The sequence below is a fragment of the Xenia sp. Carnegie-2017 genome, unplaced genomic scaffold, assembly GCF_021976095.1.
Source record: "Xenia sp. Carnegie-2017 unplaced genomic scaffold, XeniaSp_v1 HiC_scaffold_16, whole genome shotgun sequence".
NCBI lineage: Eukaryota > Metazoa > Cnidaria > Anthozoa > Malacalcyonacea > Xeniidae > Xenia > Xenia sp. Carnegie-2017.
In genome coordinates this window covers 1,104,246-1,121,031 of record NW_025813469.1, presented here as the reverse complement: position 1 = coordinate 1,121,031, position 16,786 = coordinate 1,104,246, and the positions used below count along the sequence as shown (strand labels likewise).

Genomic DNA, 16,786 nt, shown 5'->3' with positions numbered 1-16,786 from the left:
TTTTTGCTAAAGTTTTCAAACTGGTATTTTCAATTTAAATGCTTGCTGTTTGATGGTATCAAATGGTGCCAACCAATTGATGGTAGAGCAAAACCACCCCTCCATGTATACTTCATGTTACCAACACCAAGGAGAACGTCGAGAGCTCCGCTTTAGAACTACCGAGAACAAGGAATTGTTTCTCGATTGTGAAATGGTACATAGATAGCACATTTGTTACTCAATTAAGATAAATATTGGCTTTGTTAGGAATTATTTTCTGCTAAATGTGCATAATGGTATGTCAGTGCCAACGACTTGGTATACTTCATGACTTACTTCATGCTATTGACAAATGATGGCACACTTTTATCAATTATTGATGGCCAATTTTACTAACTATAAAGTAATCGCTGCTTGAGATTCTTAAAGAAAAGCGTTAACAACATCAGCTTAAGATCTACTGACTCAACTTGTTGTCTATCTTATGAAAATGGCATTTTATAAGCAAAAAACCCATCGTGATCTTTCTCTTAGCCCCATAATCTTCCAAATATACAAAATCATGTGATTTATACTCACTGTCATGTTTGACGGTGAGAAAGAATGTTTACTGACATTTACAAAATGATTTAAAAGATTTTTTACGTAATAATAAAAAACAAAGTTTGTTTTAGTTGCGTTCTTTTGACAGTATATTTCACATGATGTATTGATCAAATAGCCCATGTAGTACAGAAAATGTCGTGATCAATAAAACCTGCAGTAGAAATTTTATGAAATCTTCATAATTTCTACAGGAAGTTAGGAGCAATGAAACTTCTATAAAAATGTTACGTCGCTGATATTGGGTGAAGATAAGTGACGTTGCCAGCCCGCAAGTTTTAGTCATGGTGCGTAAATTTCAAATCATTGTCATTTACCGACCAAAATATTTACCTAGCTAGCACAAATAATGTTGTGAATTGGTTACGTCCCTCCTGACGAAAGTGTAATTAACATATTTTGCGTGAATTTCTACGTGATTGCATCTTTACACAGGGAAGTATTTTAACTCTGCTCCTTTCCACGTTTGTCTATTTACCCCTATGCTGGACTGCGGTTTTGTATGGTATCTTGGTAATTGCTTTTATTTTTTTATGTTGATTGGGTTTGTCAGGCAATCCTGATCCTGCCACTTTTAACAACAATTAACTTAGTTTAGGTTGTATTGGCATCGTTCGTCTGTTTGTCTGTAAAAATGATGATTATTATACTTACAATTGATAGAATGTTTTGATGGAACATTACCTTTTGACAAAAAGGTCTCTATTGAATTTCATACATGAAATTAAGTGAAACTGAAATTTCATACATGAAATTAAAATAAATTGAAATTTCATACATGAAATGAACGGTTTCATGAGGAAATAAAACATTTCTTTTAGAAGAATTTTGAAAATAATTCTTTCCAACCGATAGCAGTTGTAAACAAGGTTCTAATACATAGTCGCCATTGGCTAGTTCTTACCATGAAGATGTAAGTAAGTTATTAACAATAACATATGATGTATTAGATATTTTTTATCTATTTTTTATCTATGGCCCTAACATTCAACCATTTAGATGCGATTATTACAACAGTCAACAATACTAAACTTTACATCAAGTATACTGATGAACTCCAAGCATGGTCCTTTCAAGACGGTGAAACAATTCTCATTCTGTTTAAAAAATATTTTAATTTTTATGTGTTTGTAGTGCTATTCCATTTGGATTTTGAAGGTAAAACGTCTTTGCTCATTTAGTAAAAGTTCTCCTGGTCAAAAGTTCCTTATATTTACTTATTCGGTATTTTCTTTGAAGCTTTTGAACTTTTTGATTTTCCCGCCTTTCCCGTCCACCATTCATCAACAATGCATAATCTTTTCCTTTGAATTTCTCTCAGGTTTTGCCGAGTGGTACTAGGTGTGTAATATTTCATAACTGCACTCAATTTAATCTCAAAGCGTTTTTCATATCTCTCGTGGTGACGGTTCAGAAAGGTAAATTTAAATATTTTGTACGACATATTACCAATCCATCAAATGTTTGATGACGTTCAACCAACAAAGTGTCTTACTTACATGTGAGACAAAAGTCAGAAAACTGGCAGGGAAATTCAACTGACATGTTCTTAAAGTACTCAAAGTTATATTTTATTTATTTTGCTCCTCCGAGCTTAAATTGAGTCATTTTTAAAACATTTTTTATAGACTCGTAGTTTTGTGATTTCGTATACAAAAAAACTTGTTAGTTTTATGCTATTTTCTCAACATGACAAAACACTCAGAAGTGCAATACATTTTTGTCAAAGATTACCAATGTCATTCCACTATATAGTAATTTCTACTTAAAACCCATAACAAAAGCATGTGTAATCTATTTTACTGAATTATAAAAATTATAAAGAAAATCGTCAAGTATTGATTCAATGTTACACAAAGTTACATTTACTCATGTTTATCATTATCACGAAGAAATTGGTTGGCTTTTTCATGCAAATCTTCATAGGAACATCCTTTTGGTAGAACTTGCATCATAAGCCAAGATTTTGCTTTCATACCAACCAACTCCCATTCATCTTTAACAGTGGATAATTGAAGGTCCAGGTATGCCAAAACAATACATGTTGCCCATATTGTCATCATATTTCCATTGCATGACACTGGACAGGCATCTTCTAAATCCTTAAATGATTTACCAACAATCTTTGCTATTGCTGACTCCATATCCCATGCACCATTTGCTAACTGAAGATTGATTATCTGTGAAAGTGGATTACTTGAATCTCCTATTCATGAAAAAAAATGTAGACGAATTCTTTAATCATGTCATTATAATCTTCTAAAGATACAAAATCATGTGCTTCATACTCACTGTCATGTTTGACATTCCCTAAACTTTGATGTTCTAAACCATTATCATCAAAACCTATCCATTAAAAAATTTTCATAATTTCTTTTATTCGATAGTATTATTAATATTTGTAGCAAATAGAAAACCATGTTTTCTACTCACCTCCAAAAAAATTGTTGGCCCCTTCTAAACTAAGGGTTTCATCTGCACTTTTACACATTTTAGTGAATGTTGGTATTGGAGGAGGTGGTGGAGGAGGTGGAATATAACCTATTCATAAATAACATTCTTGATTACATTCAAATATTGTATACAATCCAAAATCCATTCTAAACCATCATCATCAAAACCTATCCATAAAAAAATTTTCATAATTTCTTTTATTCAATAATGTCATTAATATTTGCAGCAAATAGAAAACCATGTTTTATACTCACCTCCATAAAAATTATTGGCCCCTACTAAACTTTGGCTTACAGTTGCACTTTTACACATTTTAATTAATGTTGGTATTGGTGGAGGAGGTGGAATATAACCTATTCATAAATAACATTCTTGATTACATTCAAATATTGTATACAATCCAAAATCCATTCTAAACCATCATCATCAAAACCTATCCATAAAAAAATTTTCATAATTTCTTTTCTTCAATAATGTCATTAATATTTGCAGCAAATAGAAAACCATGTTTTATACTCACCTCCATAAAAATTATTGGCCCCTACTAAACTTTGGCTTACAGTTGCACTTTTACACATTTTAGTGAATGTTGGTATTGGTGGAGGAGGTGGAATATAACCTATTCATAAATAACATTCTTGATTACATTCAAATATTGTATACAATCCAAAATCCATTCTAAACCATCATCATCAAAACCTATCCATAAAAAAATTTTCATAATTTCTTTTAATCAATAATGTCATTAATATTTGCAGCAAATAGAAAACCATGTTTTATACTCACCTCCATAAAAATTATTGGCCCCTACTAAACTTTGGCTTACAGTTGCACTTTTACACATTTTAGTGAATGTTTGTATTGGAGGAGGTGGAATATAACCTATTAATAAATAACATTGTTGATTACATTCAAATATTGTATACAATCCAAAATCCATTCTAAACCATCATCATCAAAACCTATCCATAAAAAATTTTTCATGATTTCTTTTATTCAATAATATCATTAATATTTGCAGCAAATAGAAAAAACTGTTTCATACTCACCTCCAAACTTGGTGTCTTCTAAAATTTTGTTTGCAGTTGAACACCTTTCTGTATCACATTGAAAAAATGTTGATGAATTCTTTAACTCAATATCATTGATATTTTCAGCAGGTATGGAAAGCTGTGTTTTACACTAACCTTGAGAAACCTTATGTTTTCTGTAGTCATTTGATAAACTTTTACACCGAGTAGCTAATCGATAATTTCTGTCACTTTCTAAACTTCGGCATACAGTTGCATTTTTACGGCTTAAAGGGCGTGCTGGTTCTGGAGGTAAACCTTGAGGTATAAAAGCTGATCTAGAAGACCTACGACCAAATGTAAGGTGCATGTCGTTCATTGAATGTCTATCACTTCTGGCACTTTTTTTTGCAAAGGCACAAGCCACTGGAGTCATCAACATGAACTCTTCCTCCCATCGAGGCATTAAATCCCAACTGTGCAAACTTCCTTTAACTGCTTGTTTTCTATCTTGATCAATGGCAATAAATGCAGTTTGTGATGATATAACATTGGAGTCACAACTTAGCTGGATTATCTCTGCCTTTTTTCCACCATCCAACTCCAATTCTTTTATCAACTTCTTGGCTGCAAGGTGGTGAATAGTTGACACTTGGGAAGCAGTTTCTTTTTTCACTGCTGGTTTGATTGGAAACTTCATCTTATGCTCTACTTTAGCTCCAAGTAAATCACCAGTAAGGAGTATTTTTCCTTCTTGAGGTGATGAGGATGGTGACTTGTCATGAAGAATTGCATATACAATGAGACATTCACCAATAAAAATAGGTGAAAGCTTTTCTTTTGGAACTACATTTACTGTAATATTGTTAGAAGCAGAGACAGAAATTTGAACATCTGTCACAGCTGGTTGCATGGCTTTCTTCAGTGATCTTATCACCTGAAAAATAATTTTTCTAATTATTTCCAATACTTTTTAAGAAAGCTGATGTACATGTACCTTAGGTTGCATCCTCTCTCCAGATACAATGAACTCAGCAGCACCTTTGCCAGCTTGTGCAATGCCTTTCACTAAAGTTGTTGATGCACCAGAGCCGATACCAAAAGAAAAACATCTACAGAAAAAGAACGTTTTCTTATAAATAATTAAATGCATGACAAAAAGGTACCAATAGTTGTTTAATGATGATTTACCTGGAGTTGTTGGAGTTTTTTTCAACAAGTTGAATGACAGAGTCAGTATTACTTATGCTTCCATCAGTTAGCACAAACACCTGCCTTGGCAAACCTTTCTTTGCTGCATGACTAAATATTTCTCTAAGTGGATCAAATAGCTCAGTTCCACCCAAATCAGCTTGAAGATTCTCTGCATGTTTTACAGCTGTTTCCAAATTTTTTTGATTGTATGGGACACTTTCTGGAAATAGGTGAACATATGTGCTGCCAAAACCTATTATATTGAAATAACATCCTTCAGGAATACTTTTAAGAAAGAGTAGAAGTGTTTCAGCTGCATCTTTGATGTAGGATCCAGCCATACTACCACTTCGATCAATTACAAACACAAATTCACAAGCTGCTTGAAGACAATTACTTTCACCCTTGAATTCTGGGATGAAGCTCACCATGATTGCTGAAGATTTTTGAAAATTGTTTTCACCATTTGATAAACCTGGTTCAACAATAATTAATGGCTTGTTTATCTCTTTAGGTTGCACTAAAATGACAATATCAGTTTGTTTTACTTCCGTTAAAGTCACTTTGATCTTTTCACCGTCATTGTCAGCAAAATCTTGTGTGATGGTGATGTCACCTTATCAATGTTTGGTGCATCATCTATTTCAAGGCTGAACTGGTAAGAATCGGGTCCAGTCCCTTGTTTTGCAGTTGCCCCACTATCGGAAGATACTTCGGGTGCCAGAGGGTTATTGCTTCCTGTCGGTGTGTAACGAGGTTTGAGCACTTTAGGTAAAACAAATCTCACAGCACCACCAGCTTCAACATTCAGTTCACCAACCATAGTTAATTCCAAAACAGCCATTTCTTTCGGGGGAAGATTGCCTAAAACCAAACTAAATATATCTCCTTGTTTCTCCTCTCCAAAAGCTGCTGTTCGTCCACTCGATACTGCTTCTTTGTACTTCTCTCGAGCTTTCTCCTTTTCTTGTATTTCTGCACGGATTTTTTTGCCATCAATGCAAGCCTCCAAACCTACTACAGCAAAGGAATCGTCCACAGGCGTACGAAAAAACACTTCAAGAGGATTTTCTGTATGATTGACATACGTCAATGTTGATCGAAAACCAACAACTTGGCCTTTTAAAAATGATCGAACGCATTGACTTTTCAATGGAACTTCTTCGTTTCGGTCGCAAATAAATACACCGTACGTCAACATCTTGGTAAGAATCTGACTTGAAGCCAGTGGAAACGCTTATGAAGTACACAAGGTTTTGTACAAAATAAAGCCTGTTTCCACTAGCCAGGTATCGTAATGTATTATTCCCAACCCGGTTTAATACACACATGACAAACATGTGACTTGACGAGATTTGATCTCGCACCTGCGGGATACTACTCCGCTGCTCTACCTGTTGAGCTACCAAACCCACAGGATTGGAGACGAGCCAAATCTCTTTTAAAGTGCGTATGGACAAGAGATTCTCGCCACTATAGCAGTTTACTGGATGGCACCGTGTTTGGACTTTTTTCTCCAAAGCCATCATGATATTGCTTAATCCATAAAGATCTTAGTGCAGTACCAACATAATTAAGGAATGCGGATGTTGGATCAAAACTTTCGTTTATGAATACAAACTGAAAATGAGTTGATTTTTTATTGATGCCGTCATCTGCTACTATGTTGTGCCTTTCCAATTCAACAGCTTACCGAAACCTCTAAACTAGCACATAACAGAAATGATCACTTTACTGTACAATTCTGAGTTCTGCATTTATTTATATCACACACTTCGCAGTGTTTTTATTAGTCAGAAAATGTGCGTGACTGAGCACCATTAAGATAATGACATCCTTTAGGTAATTACCTGTTGTTTTTTCAGAAGGTCATTTGACAAATGATGGTACAATTTTATTAACTATAAAGTAATCGCTGCTTGAAATTCTTAAAGAAAAGCGTTAACAACGTCAGCTTAACATCTACTGACTCAACTTGTTGTCTATCTGATGAAAATGGCATTTTATAAGCAAAAAAACCACCGCAATTTTTCTCTTAGGCCCCATAATCTTCTAAATATACAAAATTATGTGATTCATACTCACTGTCATGTATGACGGTGAGAAAGAATGTTCACTGACATTTACAAAATGATTTAAAAGATTTTTTACGTAATAATAAAAAACAAAGTTTGTCTTAGTTGCGTTCTTTTGACAGTATATTTCACATGATGTATTGATCAAATAGCCCATGTAATACAGAAAATGTCGTGATCAATAAAACCTGCAGTAGAAATTTTATGAAATCTTCATAATTTCTACAGGAAGTTAGGAGGAATGAAACCTCTACAAAAAGGTTACGTCGCTGATATTGGGTGAAGATAAGTGACGTTGCCGCAAGTTTTAGTCATGGTGCATAAATTTCAAATCATTGTCATTTACCAACCGAAATATTTACCTAGCTAGCACAACTAATGTTGTGAATTGGTTAAGTCCCTCCTGACGAAAGTGTAATTAACATATTTTGCGTGAATTTCTACGTGATTGCATCTTTACACAGGGAAGTATGTTAACTCTGCTCCTTTCCACGTTTGTCTATTTACCCTATGTTGGACTGCGGTTTTGAATGGTATCTTGGTAATTGCTTTTATTTTTTTTATGTTGATTGGGTTTGTCAGGCAATCCTGATCCTGCCACTTTTAACAACAATTAACTTAGTTTAGGTTGTATTGGCTTCGTTCGTCTGTTTGTCTGTAAAAATGATGATTATTATACTTACAATTGATAGAATGTTTTGATTGAACATTACCTTTGACAAAAGGTCTCTATTGAATTTCATACATGAAATTAAGTGAAATTGAAATTTCATACATGAAATGAACGGTTTCATGAGGAAGTAAAACATTTCTTTTAGAAGAATTTTGAAAATAATTCTTTCCAACCGATATTAGTTGTAAACAAGGTTCTAATACATAGTCGCCATTGGCTAGTTCTTCCCATGAAGATGTAAGTAAGTTATTAACAATAACATGATGTATTAGATGTTTTTATCTATTTTTTATCTATGGCCTTTACATTCAACCATTTAGATGCGATTATTACAATAGTCAACAATACTAAACTTTACATCAAGTACGGAAATGAATTCCAAGCATGGTCGTCTCAAGACGGTGAAACAACTCTCATTCTGTTTAGAAAATATTTTAATTTTTATGTGTTTGTAGTGCTATTCCATTTGGATTTTGAAGGTAAAACGTCTTTGCTCATTTAGTAAAGTTCTCCTGGTCGAAAGTTCCTTATATTTACTTATTCGGTACTTTTTTGAAGCTTTGAACTTTTGATTTTCCGCCTTTCCGTCCATCATTCATCAACAATGCATAATCTTTTCCTTTGAATTTCTCTCAGGTTTTGCCGAGTGGTACTAGGTGTGTAATATTTCATAACTGCACTCAATTCAATCTCAAAGCGTTTTTCATATGTCTCGTGGTGACGGGGCAGAAAGGTAAATTTAAATATTTTGTACGACATATTATCAATCCATCAAATGTTTGATGGCGTTCAACCAACAAACTGTCTTACTTACATGTGACAAAAGTCAGAAAACTGGCATGGAAATTCAACTGACATGTTCTTAAAGTACTCAAAGTTATATTTTATTTATTTTCCTCCTCCGAGCTTAAATTGAGTCTTATTTTTAAAACATTTTTTATAGACTCGTAGTTTCGTGATTTCGTATACAAAAAACTTTATGCTGTTTTCTTATGACAAAACACTCAGAAGTGCAATACATTTTTGTCAAAGATTACCAATGTCATTCCACTCTATAGTAATTTCTACATGAAACCCATAATATAAGCATGTGTTGTCTATTTTACTGAATTATAAAAATTATAAAGAAAATCGTCAAGTATTGATTCAATGTTAAACAAAGTTACTTTTACTTAAGTTTGTTATTATCACAAAGAAATTGCTTGGCTTTTTCATGCCAATTGGTAGGATCTTCATTTTGCTTTCATACCAACCAACATCCTTTAAGAGGAATAACATATTGTCATCATATTTCCATTGCATGACACTGGACAGGCATCTTTTAGATCTTATTGATTTACCAACCATATTTGATAATTCTGATGTCAATTCCCATGCACCATTTGCTAGCTGAAGATTGATTATCTGTGAAAGTGGATTACTTGAATCTCCTATTCATGAAAAAATGTACGAATTCTTTAATCATGTCATTATAATCTTCTAAAGATACAAAATCATGTGCTTCAAACTCACTGTCATGTTTGACATTCCCTAAACTTTGATATTCTAAACCATCATCATCAAAACCTATCCATCAAAAATTGTCATAATTTCTTTTATTCAATAGTATTATTAATATTTGCAGGAAATAGAAAACCATGTTTTATACTCACCTCCAAAAATTATTGGCCCACTAAACTTTGCCCTGCAGTTGCACTTTCACATTTTAGTGAGTGTTGGTTCTGGAGGTTTATATATAGTCATGTCGGAATATGTTGGTTCTGGAGGTTTATATATAGTCGGTGTCCGTAATAATGTTGGTTCTGAGGTTTATATATAGTCATTGTCGGTAATAATGTTGGTTCTGGAGGTTTATATATAGTCATTGTCTTTAATAATGTTGGTTCTGGAGGTTTATATATAGTCATTGTCGGTAATAATGTTGGTTCTGGAGGTTTATATATAGTCATTGTCGGTAATAATGTTGGTTCTGGAGGTTTATATATAGTCATTGTCGGTAATAATGTTGGTTCTGAGGTTTATATAGTCGGTGTCGTAATAATGTTGGTTTGGAGGTTTATATATAGTCATTGTCGGTAATAATGTTGGTTCTGGAGTTTTATATAGTCATTGTCGGTAATAATGTTGGTTCTGAGGTTTATATATAGTCATTGTCGTAATAATGTTGGTTCTGGAGGTTTATATATAGTCGGTGTCGGTAATAATGTTGGTTTGGAGGTTTATATATAGTCATTGTGGTAATAATGTTGGTTCTGGAGGTTTATATATAGTCATTGTCGGTAATATGTTGGTTCTGGAGGTTTATATATAGTCATTGTCGGTAATAATGTTGGTTCTGGAGGTTTATATAGTCATTTTTTTCTCGTCTTAATATTTCTTCTGGAGATAAACTAGACTCATAGTTTCTAATTTAGAACACAGGAGTTGATCTAAAAGTATGTCACTTGAACGTTCAAAACATCTTCTGGCACTTCTAAGTGCACGAGCCCAAGACTCTTCCACCGGAGTCTCCAACTCTCAACAGTTTCTCCTCGAGGAATTAAATCCCAACTGTGCAAACTTCCTTTAACTGCTTGTTTTCTATCTTGATCAACAGCAATAAATGCAGTTTGTGATGATATAACATTGGAGTCACAACTTAGCTGGATCATCTCTGCCTTTTTTCCACCATCCAACTCCAATTCTTTTATCAACTTCTTGGCTGCAAGGTGGTGAATAGTTGACACTTGGGAAGCAGTCTCTTTTTTCACTGCTGGTTTGATTGGAAACTTCATCTTATGCTCTACTTTAGCTCCAAGTAAATCACCAGTAAGGAGTATTTTTCCTTCTTGAGGTGATGAGGATGGTGACTTGTCATGAAGAATTGCATATACAATGAGACATTCACCAAAAATACGTGGAAGCCTTTCTTTGGAACTACATTTACTGTTATATTGTTGGAAGCAGAGACAGAAATTTGAACATCTGTCACAGCTGGTTGCATGGCTTTCTTCAGTGATCTTATCACCTGAAAAATTTTTCTAATTATTTCCAATACTTTATATGAAAGCTGATGTACATGTACCTTAGGTTGCATCCTCTCCAGATACAATGAACTCAGCAGCACCTTTGCCAGCTTGTGCAATGCCTTTCACTAAAGTTGTTGATGCACCAGAGCCAATACCAAAAGAAAAACATCTATAGAAAAGAATATTTTCTTATAAATAATTATGCGTAACAAAAGGTACCAATAGTTGTTTAATAATGATTTACCTGGAGTTGGAGTTTTCTTAACAAGTTGAATGACAGAGTTAGTATTACGTATACTTCCATCAGTTAGCACAAACACCTGCCTTGGCAAACCTTTTTTTGGTGCATGACTAAATATTTGTTTAAGAGGATCAAATAGCTCTGTACCACGCAAATCAGCTTGAAGATTCTCTGCATGTTTTACAGCTGTTTCCAAATTTTTTTGATTGTATGGAACACTTTCTGGAAATAGGTGAACATATCTGCTGCCAAAACCTATTATATTGAAATAACATCCTTCAGGAATACTTTTAAGAAAGAGTAGAAGTGTTTCAGCTGCATCTTTGATGTAGGATCCAGCCATACTACCACTTCGATCAATTACAAACACAAATTCACAAGCTGCTTGAAGACAATTATTTTCACCCTTGAATTCTGGGATGAAGCTCACCATGATTGCTGAAGATTTTTGAAAATTGTTTTCACCATTTGATAAACCTGGTTCAACAATAATTAATGGCTTGTTTATCTCTTTTGGTTGCACTAAAATGACAATATCAGTTTGTTTTACTTCCGTTAAAGTCACTTTGATCTTTTCGCCGTCATTGTCAGCAAAAATCTTGTGTGATGGTGATGTCACTTTATCAATGTTTGGTGCATCATCTATTTCTAGGCTGAACTGGTAAGAATCGGGTCCAGTCCCTTGTTTTGCAGTTGCCCCACTATCGGAAGATACTTCGGGTGCCAGAGGGTTATTGCTTCCTGTCGGTGTGTAACGAGGTTTGAGAACTTTAGGTAAAACAAATCTCACAGCACCACCAGCTTCAACATTCAGTTCACCAACCATAGTTAATTCTAAAATAGCCATTTCTTTCGGGGGAAGATTGCCTAAAACCAAACTAAATATATCTCCTTGTTTCTCCTCTCCAAAAGCTGCTGTTCGTCCACTCGATACTGCTTCTTTGTACTTCTCTCGAGCTTTCTCCTTTTCTTGTATTTCAGCATGGATTTTTTTGCCATCAATGCAAGCCTCCAAACCTACTACAGCAAAGGAATCGTCCACAGGCGTACGAAAAAACACTTCAAGAGGATTTTCTGTATGATTGACATAAGTCAATGTTGATCGAAAACCAACAACTTGGCCTTTTAAAAAGGATCGAACGCATTGACTTTTCAATGGAACTTCTTCGTTTCTGTCGCAAATAAATACACCGTACGTCAACATCTTGGTAAGAATTTGACTTGAAGCCAGTGGAAACGCTTATGAAGTACACAACGTTTTATACAAAATAAGAGTGTTTGTTTGTGACGTCAAAGAGACCATGTTGGGGGGGAGTACATTAAAATGCCGATGCTTAACAGACCATTAATTTAACATAAATTCTTTTCTTCCTATTGGATTTTACCCCAATATAGCGACTGACGAAAACACTATAAATGGATGATATTGCTTCATCCATTAAGATCTTAGTGCAGTACCAACATAATTAAGGAATGCGGATGTTGTATCAAAACTTTCGTTGATGAATACAAACTGAAAATGGGTTGATTTATATTGATGCCGTCATCTGCTACAATGTTGTGTCTTTCCATTTCAACAGCTTACCGAAACCTCTAAACATAACAGAAATGATCACTTTGCTGTACAATTCTGAGTTCTGCATTTATTTATATCACATACTTCGCAGTGTTTTTATTAGTCAGAAAATGTGCGTGACTGAGCACCATTAAGATATTGACATCCTGTAGTAATTACCTGTTGTTTTCTCAGAAGGTCATTTGAAAAAAGATGGCACATTTTTATTAACTATAAAGTAATCGCTGCTTGAATTTCTTAAAGAAAAGCGTTAACAACATCAGCTTGAGATCTACTGACTCCACTTGTTGTCTATCTTATGAAAAAGGCATTTTATAAGCAAAAAACCCCATCGTGTTGTTTCTCTTAGCCCCCATAATCTTCCAAATATAAAAAATCATGTGATTCATACTCACTGTCATGTTTGACGGTGAGAAAGAATGTTACTGACATTTACAAAATGATTTAAAAGATTTTTTACGTAATAATAAAAAACAAAGTATGTCTTAGTTGCGTTCTTTTGACAGTATATTTCACATGATGCATTGATCAAATAGCCCATGTAGGACAGAAAATATCGTGATCAATAAAACCTGCAGTAGAAATTTTATGAAATCTTCAAAATTTCTACAGGAAGTTAGGAGGAATGAAACTTCTATAAAAGGTTACGTTGCTGATATTGGGTGAAGATAAGTGACGTAGCCAGCCCGCAAGTTTTAGTCATGGTGCGTAAATTTCAAATCATTGTCATTTACCAACCGAAATATTTACCTAGCTAGCACAACTAATGTTGTGAATTGGTTACGTCCCTCCTGACGAAAGTGTAATTAACATATTTTTCGTGAATTTCTACGTGATTGCATCTTTACACAGGGAAATATGTTAACTCTGCTCCTTTTCACGTTTGTCTATTTACCCCTATGTTGGACTGCGGTTTTGAATGGTATCTTGGTAATTGCTTTTATTTTTTATGTTGATTGGGTTTGTCAGGCAATCCTGATTCTTCCACTTTTAACAACAATTAACTTAGTTTAGGTTGTATTGGCTTCGTTCGTCTGTTTGTCTGAAAAAATGATGACTATTATACTTACTATTGATAGAATGTTTTGATTGAACATTACCTTTTGACAAAAAGGTCTCTATTGAATTTCATACATGAAATTAAGTAAAGTTGAAATTTCATACATGAAATTAAGTGAAATTGAAATTTCATGCATGAAATGAACGGTTTCATGAGGAAATAAAACATTTCTTTTACAAGAATTTTGAAAATAATTCTTTCCAACCGATAGCAGTTGTAAACAAGGTTCTAATACATAGTCGCCTTTGGCTAGTTCTTACCATGAAGATGTAAGTAAGTTATGAACAATAACATATGATGTATTAGATATTTTTTATCTATTTTTTATCTATGGCCCTTACATTTAGATGCGATTATTACAATAGTCAACAATACTAAACTTTACATCAAGTATATTGATGAATTCCAAGCATGGTCCTTTCAAGACGGTGAAGCAATTCTCATTCTGTTTAGAAAATATTTTAATTTTTATGTGTTTGTAGTGCTATTTCATTTGGATTTTGAAGGTAAAACGTCTTTGCTCATTTAGTAAAGTTCTCCTGGTCGAAAAGTTCCTTATATTTACTTATTCGGTACTTTCTTTGAAGCTTTTGAACTTTTGATTTTCCCGCCTTTCGCGTCCATCATTCATCAACAATGCATAATCTTTTCCTTTGAATTTCTCTCAGGTTTTGCCGAGTGGTACTAGGTGTGTAATATTTCATAACTGCACTCAATTTAATCTCAAAGCGTTTTTCATATCTCTCGTGGTGACGGGGCAGAAAGGTAAATTTAAATATTTTGTACGACATATTACCAATCCATCAAATGTTTGATGACGTTCAACCAACAAAGTGTCTTACTTACATGTGACAAAAGTCAGAAAACTGGCATGGAAATTCAACTGACATGTTCTTAAAGTACTCAAAGTTATATTTTATTTATTTTGCTCCTCCGAGCTTAAATTGAGTCATATTTTTAAAACATTTTTTATAGACTCGTAGTTTCGTGATTTCGTATACAAAAAAACTTGTTAGTTTTATGCTATTTTCTCAACATGACAAAACACTCAGAAGTGCAATACATTTTTGTCAAAGATTGCCAATGTCATTCCACTATATAGTAATTTCTACTTGAAACCCATAAAAAAAGCATGTGTAGTCTATTTTACTGAATTATAAAAATTATAAAGAAAATCGTCAAGTATTGATTCAATCTCACACAAAGTTACTTTTCTCATGTTTGTTATTATCACAAAGAAATTGCTTGGCTTTTTCTCGCAAATCTTCATAGGAACATCCTTGTGGTAGGACTTGCATCATAAGCCAAGATTTTGCTTTTATACCAACCAACTCCCATTCATCTTTAAGACTTGATAATTGAAGGTCCAGATATGCCAAAACAATACATGTTGCCCATATTGTCATCATATTTCCATTGCATGACGCTGGGCAGGCATCTTTTAAATCCTTTACTGATTTACCAACCATATTTGATATTGCTGATGTCAATTCCCATGCACCATTTGCTAGCTGAAGATTGATTATCTGTGAAAGTGGATTACTTGAATCTCCTATTCATGAAAAAAAATGTAGATGAATTCTTTAATCATGTCAATATAATCTTCTAAAGATACAAAATCATGTGCTTCATACTCACTGCCATGTTTAACATTCCCTAAACTTTGATATTCTAAACCATCGTCATCAAAACCTATCCATCAAAAAATTGTCATAATTTCTTTTATTCAATAGTATTATTAATATTTGCAGGAAATAGAAAACCATGTTTTATACTCACCTCCAAAAAAATTATTGGCCCCTTCCAAACTTAGGGTTTCATTTGCACTTTCACACATTTTAGTGAATGTTGGTATTGGAGGTTTATATATAGTCATTGTCGGTAATAATGTTGGTTCTGGAGGTTTACATATAGTCATTGTCGGTAATAATGTTGGTTCTGGAGGGTTATATATAGTCATTGTCGGTAATAATGTTGGTTCTGGAGGTTTACATATAGTCATTGTCGGTAATAATGTTGGTTCTGGAGGTTTATATATAGTCGGTGTCGGTAATAAGGTTGGTATTGGAGGTTTATATATAGTCATTGTCGGTAATAATGTTGGTTCTGGAGGTTTATATATAGTCGGTGTCGGTAATAATGTTGGTTCTGGAGGTTTATATATAGTTGGTGTCTGTAATAATGTCTGTTCTGGAGGTTTACATATAGTCATTGTCGGTAATAAGGTTGATTCTGGAGGTTTATATATAGTGGGTGTCGGTAATAATGTTGGTTCTTGAGGTTTATATCCAGTCCTTTTCCTTTTTGGTCTTAATAATGGTTCTGGAGGTAAACTTCGACTCATAGTTTCTAATGTAGAACACATAGGAACTGAAAGTATGTCACTTGAACGTTTACCACTTCTACATGCATATCTACGTGCACTGGCAGCAGCCTCTAGACTCTTCCACCGGACTCTCCGCCGTTTCTCTTCCCGAAGAATTAAATCCCAACTGTGCAAACTTCCTTTAACTGCTTGTTTTCTATCTTGATCAATGGCAATAAATGCAGTTTGTGATGATATAACATTGGAGTCACAACTTAGCTGGATTATCTCTGCCTTTTTTCCACCATCCAACTCCAATTCTTTTATCAACTTCTTGGCTGCAAGGTGGTGAATAGTTGACACTTGGGAAGCAGTCTCTTTTTTCACTGCTGGTTTGATTGGAAACTTCATCTTATGCTCTACTTTAGCTCCAAGTAAATCACCAGTAAGGAGTATTTTTCCTTCTTGAGGTGATGAGGATGGTGACTTGTCATGAAGAATTGCATATACAATGAGACATTCACCAATAAAAATAGGTGGAAGCCTTTCTTTGGAACTACATTTACTGTTATATTGTTGGAAGCAGAGACAGAAATTTGAACATC

The 16,786-nt window shown here is 34.0% G+C and overlaps 3 protein-coding genes and 1 long non-coding RNA gene across 7 annotated transcripts; 1 reads left to right on the top strand and 3 right to left on the bottom strand.

The window, feature by feature from the left end:
* Nucleotides 1-798: 798 nt before the first annotated feature.
* On the top strand, nucleotides 799-5,158 carry LOC124436548. 2 transcript variants are annotated; one of them, XR_006945383.1, is made up of 5 exons: nucleotides 802-872; nucleotides 1,407-1,498; nucleotides 1,585-1,743; nucleotides 1,907-2,609; nucleotides 5,052-5,158. It is a non-coding gene; the product is annotated as an uncharacterized LOC124436548 (long non-coding RNA). The 2 variants fall into 2 exon arrangements; XR_006945382.1 differs by having other exon boundaries at nucleotides 799-872; nucleotides 1,585-2,609.
* Nucleotides 2,135-5,676, bottom strand: LOC124436516 (von Willebrand factor A domain-containing protein 5A-like). 3 transcript variants are annotated; one of them, XM_046986444.1, is made up of 10 exons: nucleotides 5,241-5,676; nucleotides 5,047-5,161; nucleotides 4,227-4,986; nucleotides 4,089-4,136; nucleotides 3,826-3,921; nucleotides 3,560-3,658; nucleotides 3,294-3,392; nucleotides 3,019-3,126; nucleotides 2,878-2,931; nucleotides 2,135-2,791 (listed from the first exon to the last, which is right to left on the bottom strand). In XM_046986444.1, exons 1-10 carry the CDS (start codon nucleotides 5,672-5,674, stop codon nucleotides 2,451-2,453), a joined length of 2,154 nt encoding a protein of 717 aa, XP_046842400.1. In that variant the 5' UTR covers nucleotides 5,675-5,676; the 3' UTR covers nucleotides 2,135-2,450. The 3 variants fall into 3 exon arrangements, with proteins under 3 accessions (XP_046842400.1, XP_046842401.1, XP_046842403.1); XM_046986445.1 differs by lacking the exons at nucleotides 3,294-3,392; nucleotides 3,560-3,658; XM_046986447.1 differs by lacking the exons at nucleotides 3,019-3,126; nucleotides 3,294-3,392; nucleotides 3,560-3,658.
* Nucleotides 5,677-5,802: 126 nt separating this feature from the next.
* LOC124437116 (von Willebrand factor A domain-containing protein 5A-like) lies at nucleotides 5,803-6,444 on the bottom strand. Its single transcript, XM_046987132.1, has one exon. The coding sequence runs from the start codon at nucleotides 6,442-6,444 to the stop codon at nucleotides 5,803-5,805; it is 642 nt and encodes a 213-aa protein (XP_046843088.1).
* Nucleotides 6,445-10,420: 3,976 nt separating this feature from the next.
* On the bottom strand, nucleotides 10,421-12,444 carry LOC124437115 (von Willebrand factor A domain-containing protein 5A-like). The gene is made up of 4 exons (XM_046987131.1): nucleotides 11,334-12,444; nucleotides 11,244-11,259; nucleotides 11,098-11,168; nucleotides 10,421-10,998 (listed from the first exon to the last, which is right to left on the bottom strand). The coding sequence occupies exons 1-4, from the start codon at nucleotides 12,442-12,444 to the stop codon at nucleotides 10,421-10,423; spliced, it is 1,776 nt and encodes a 591-aa protein (XP_046843087.1).
* Between the last annotated feature and the right edge of the window lie 4,342 nt (nucleotides 12,445-16,786).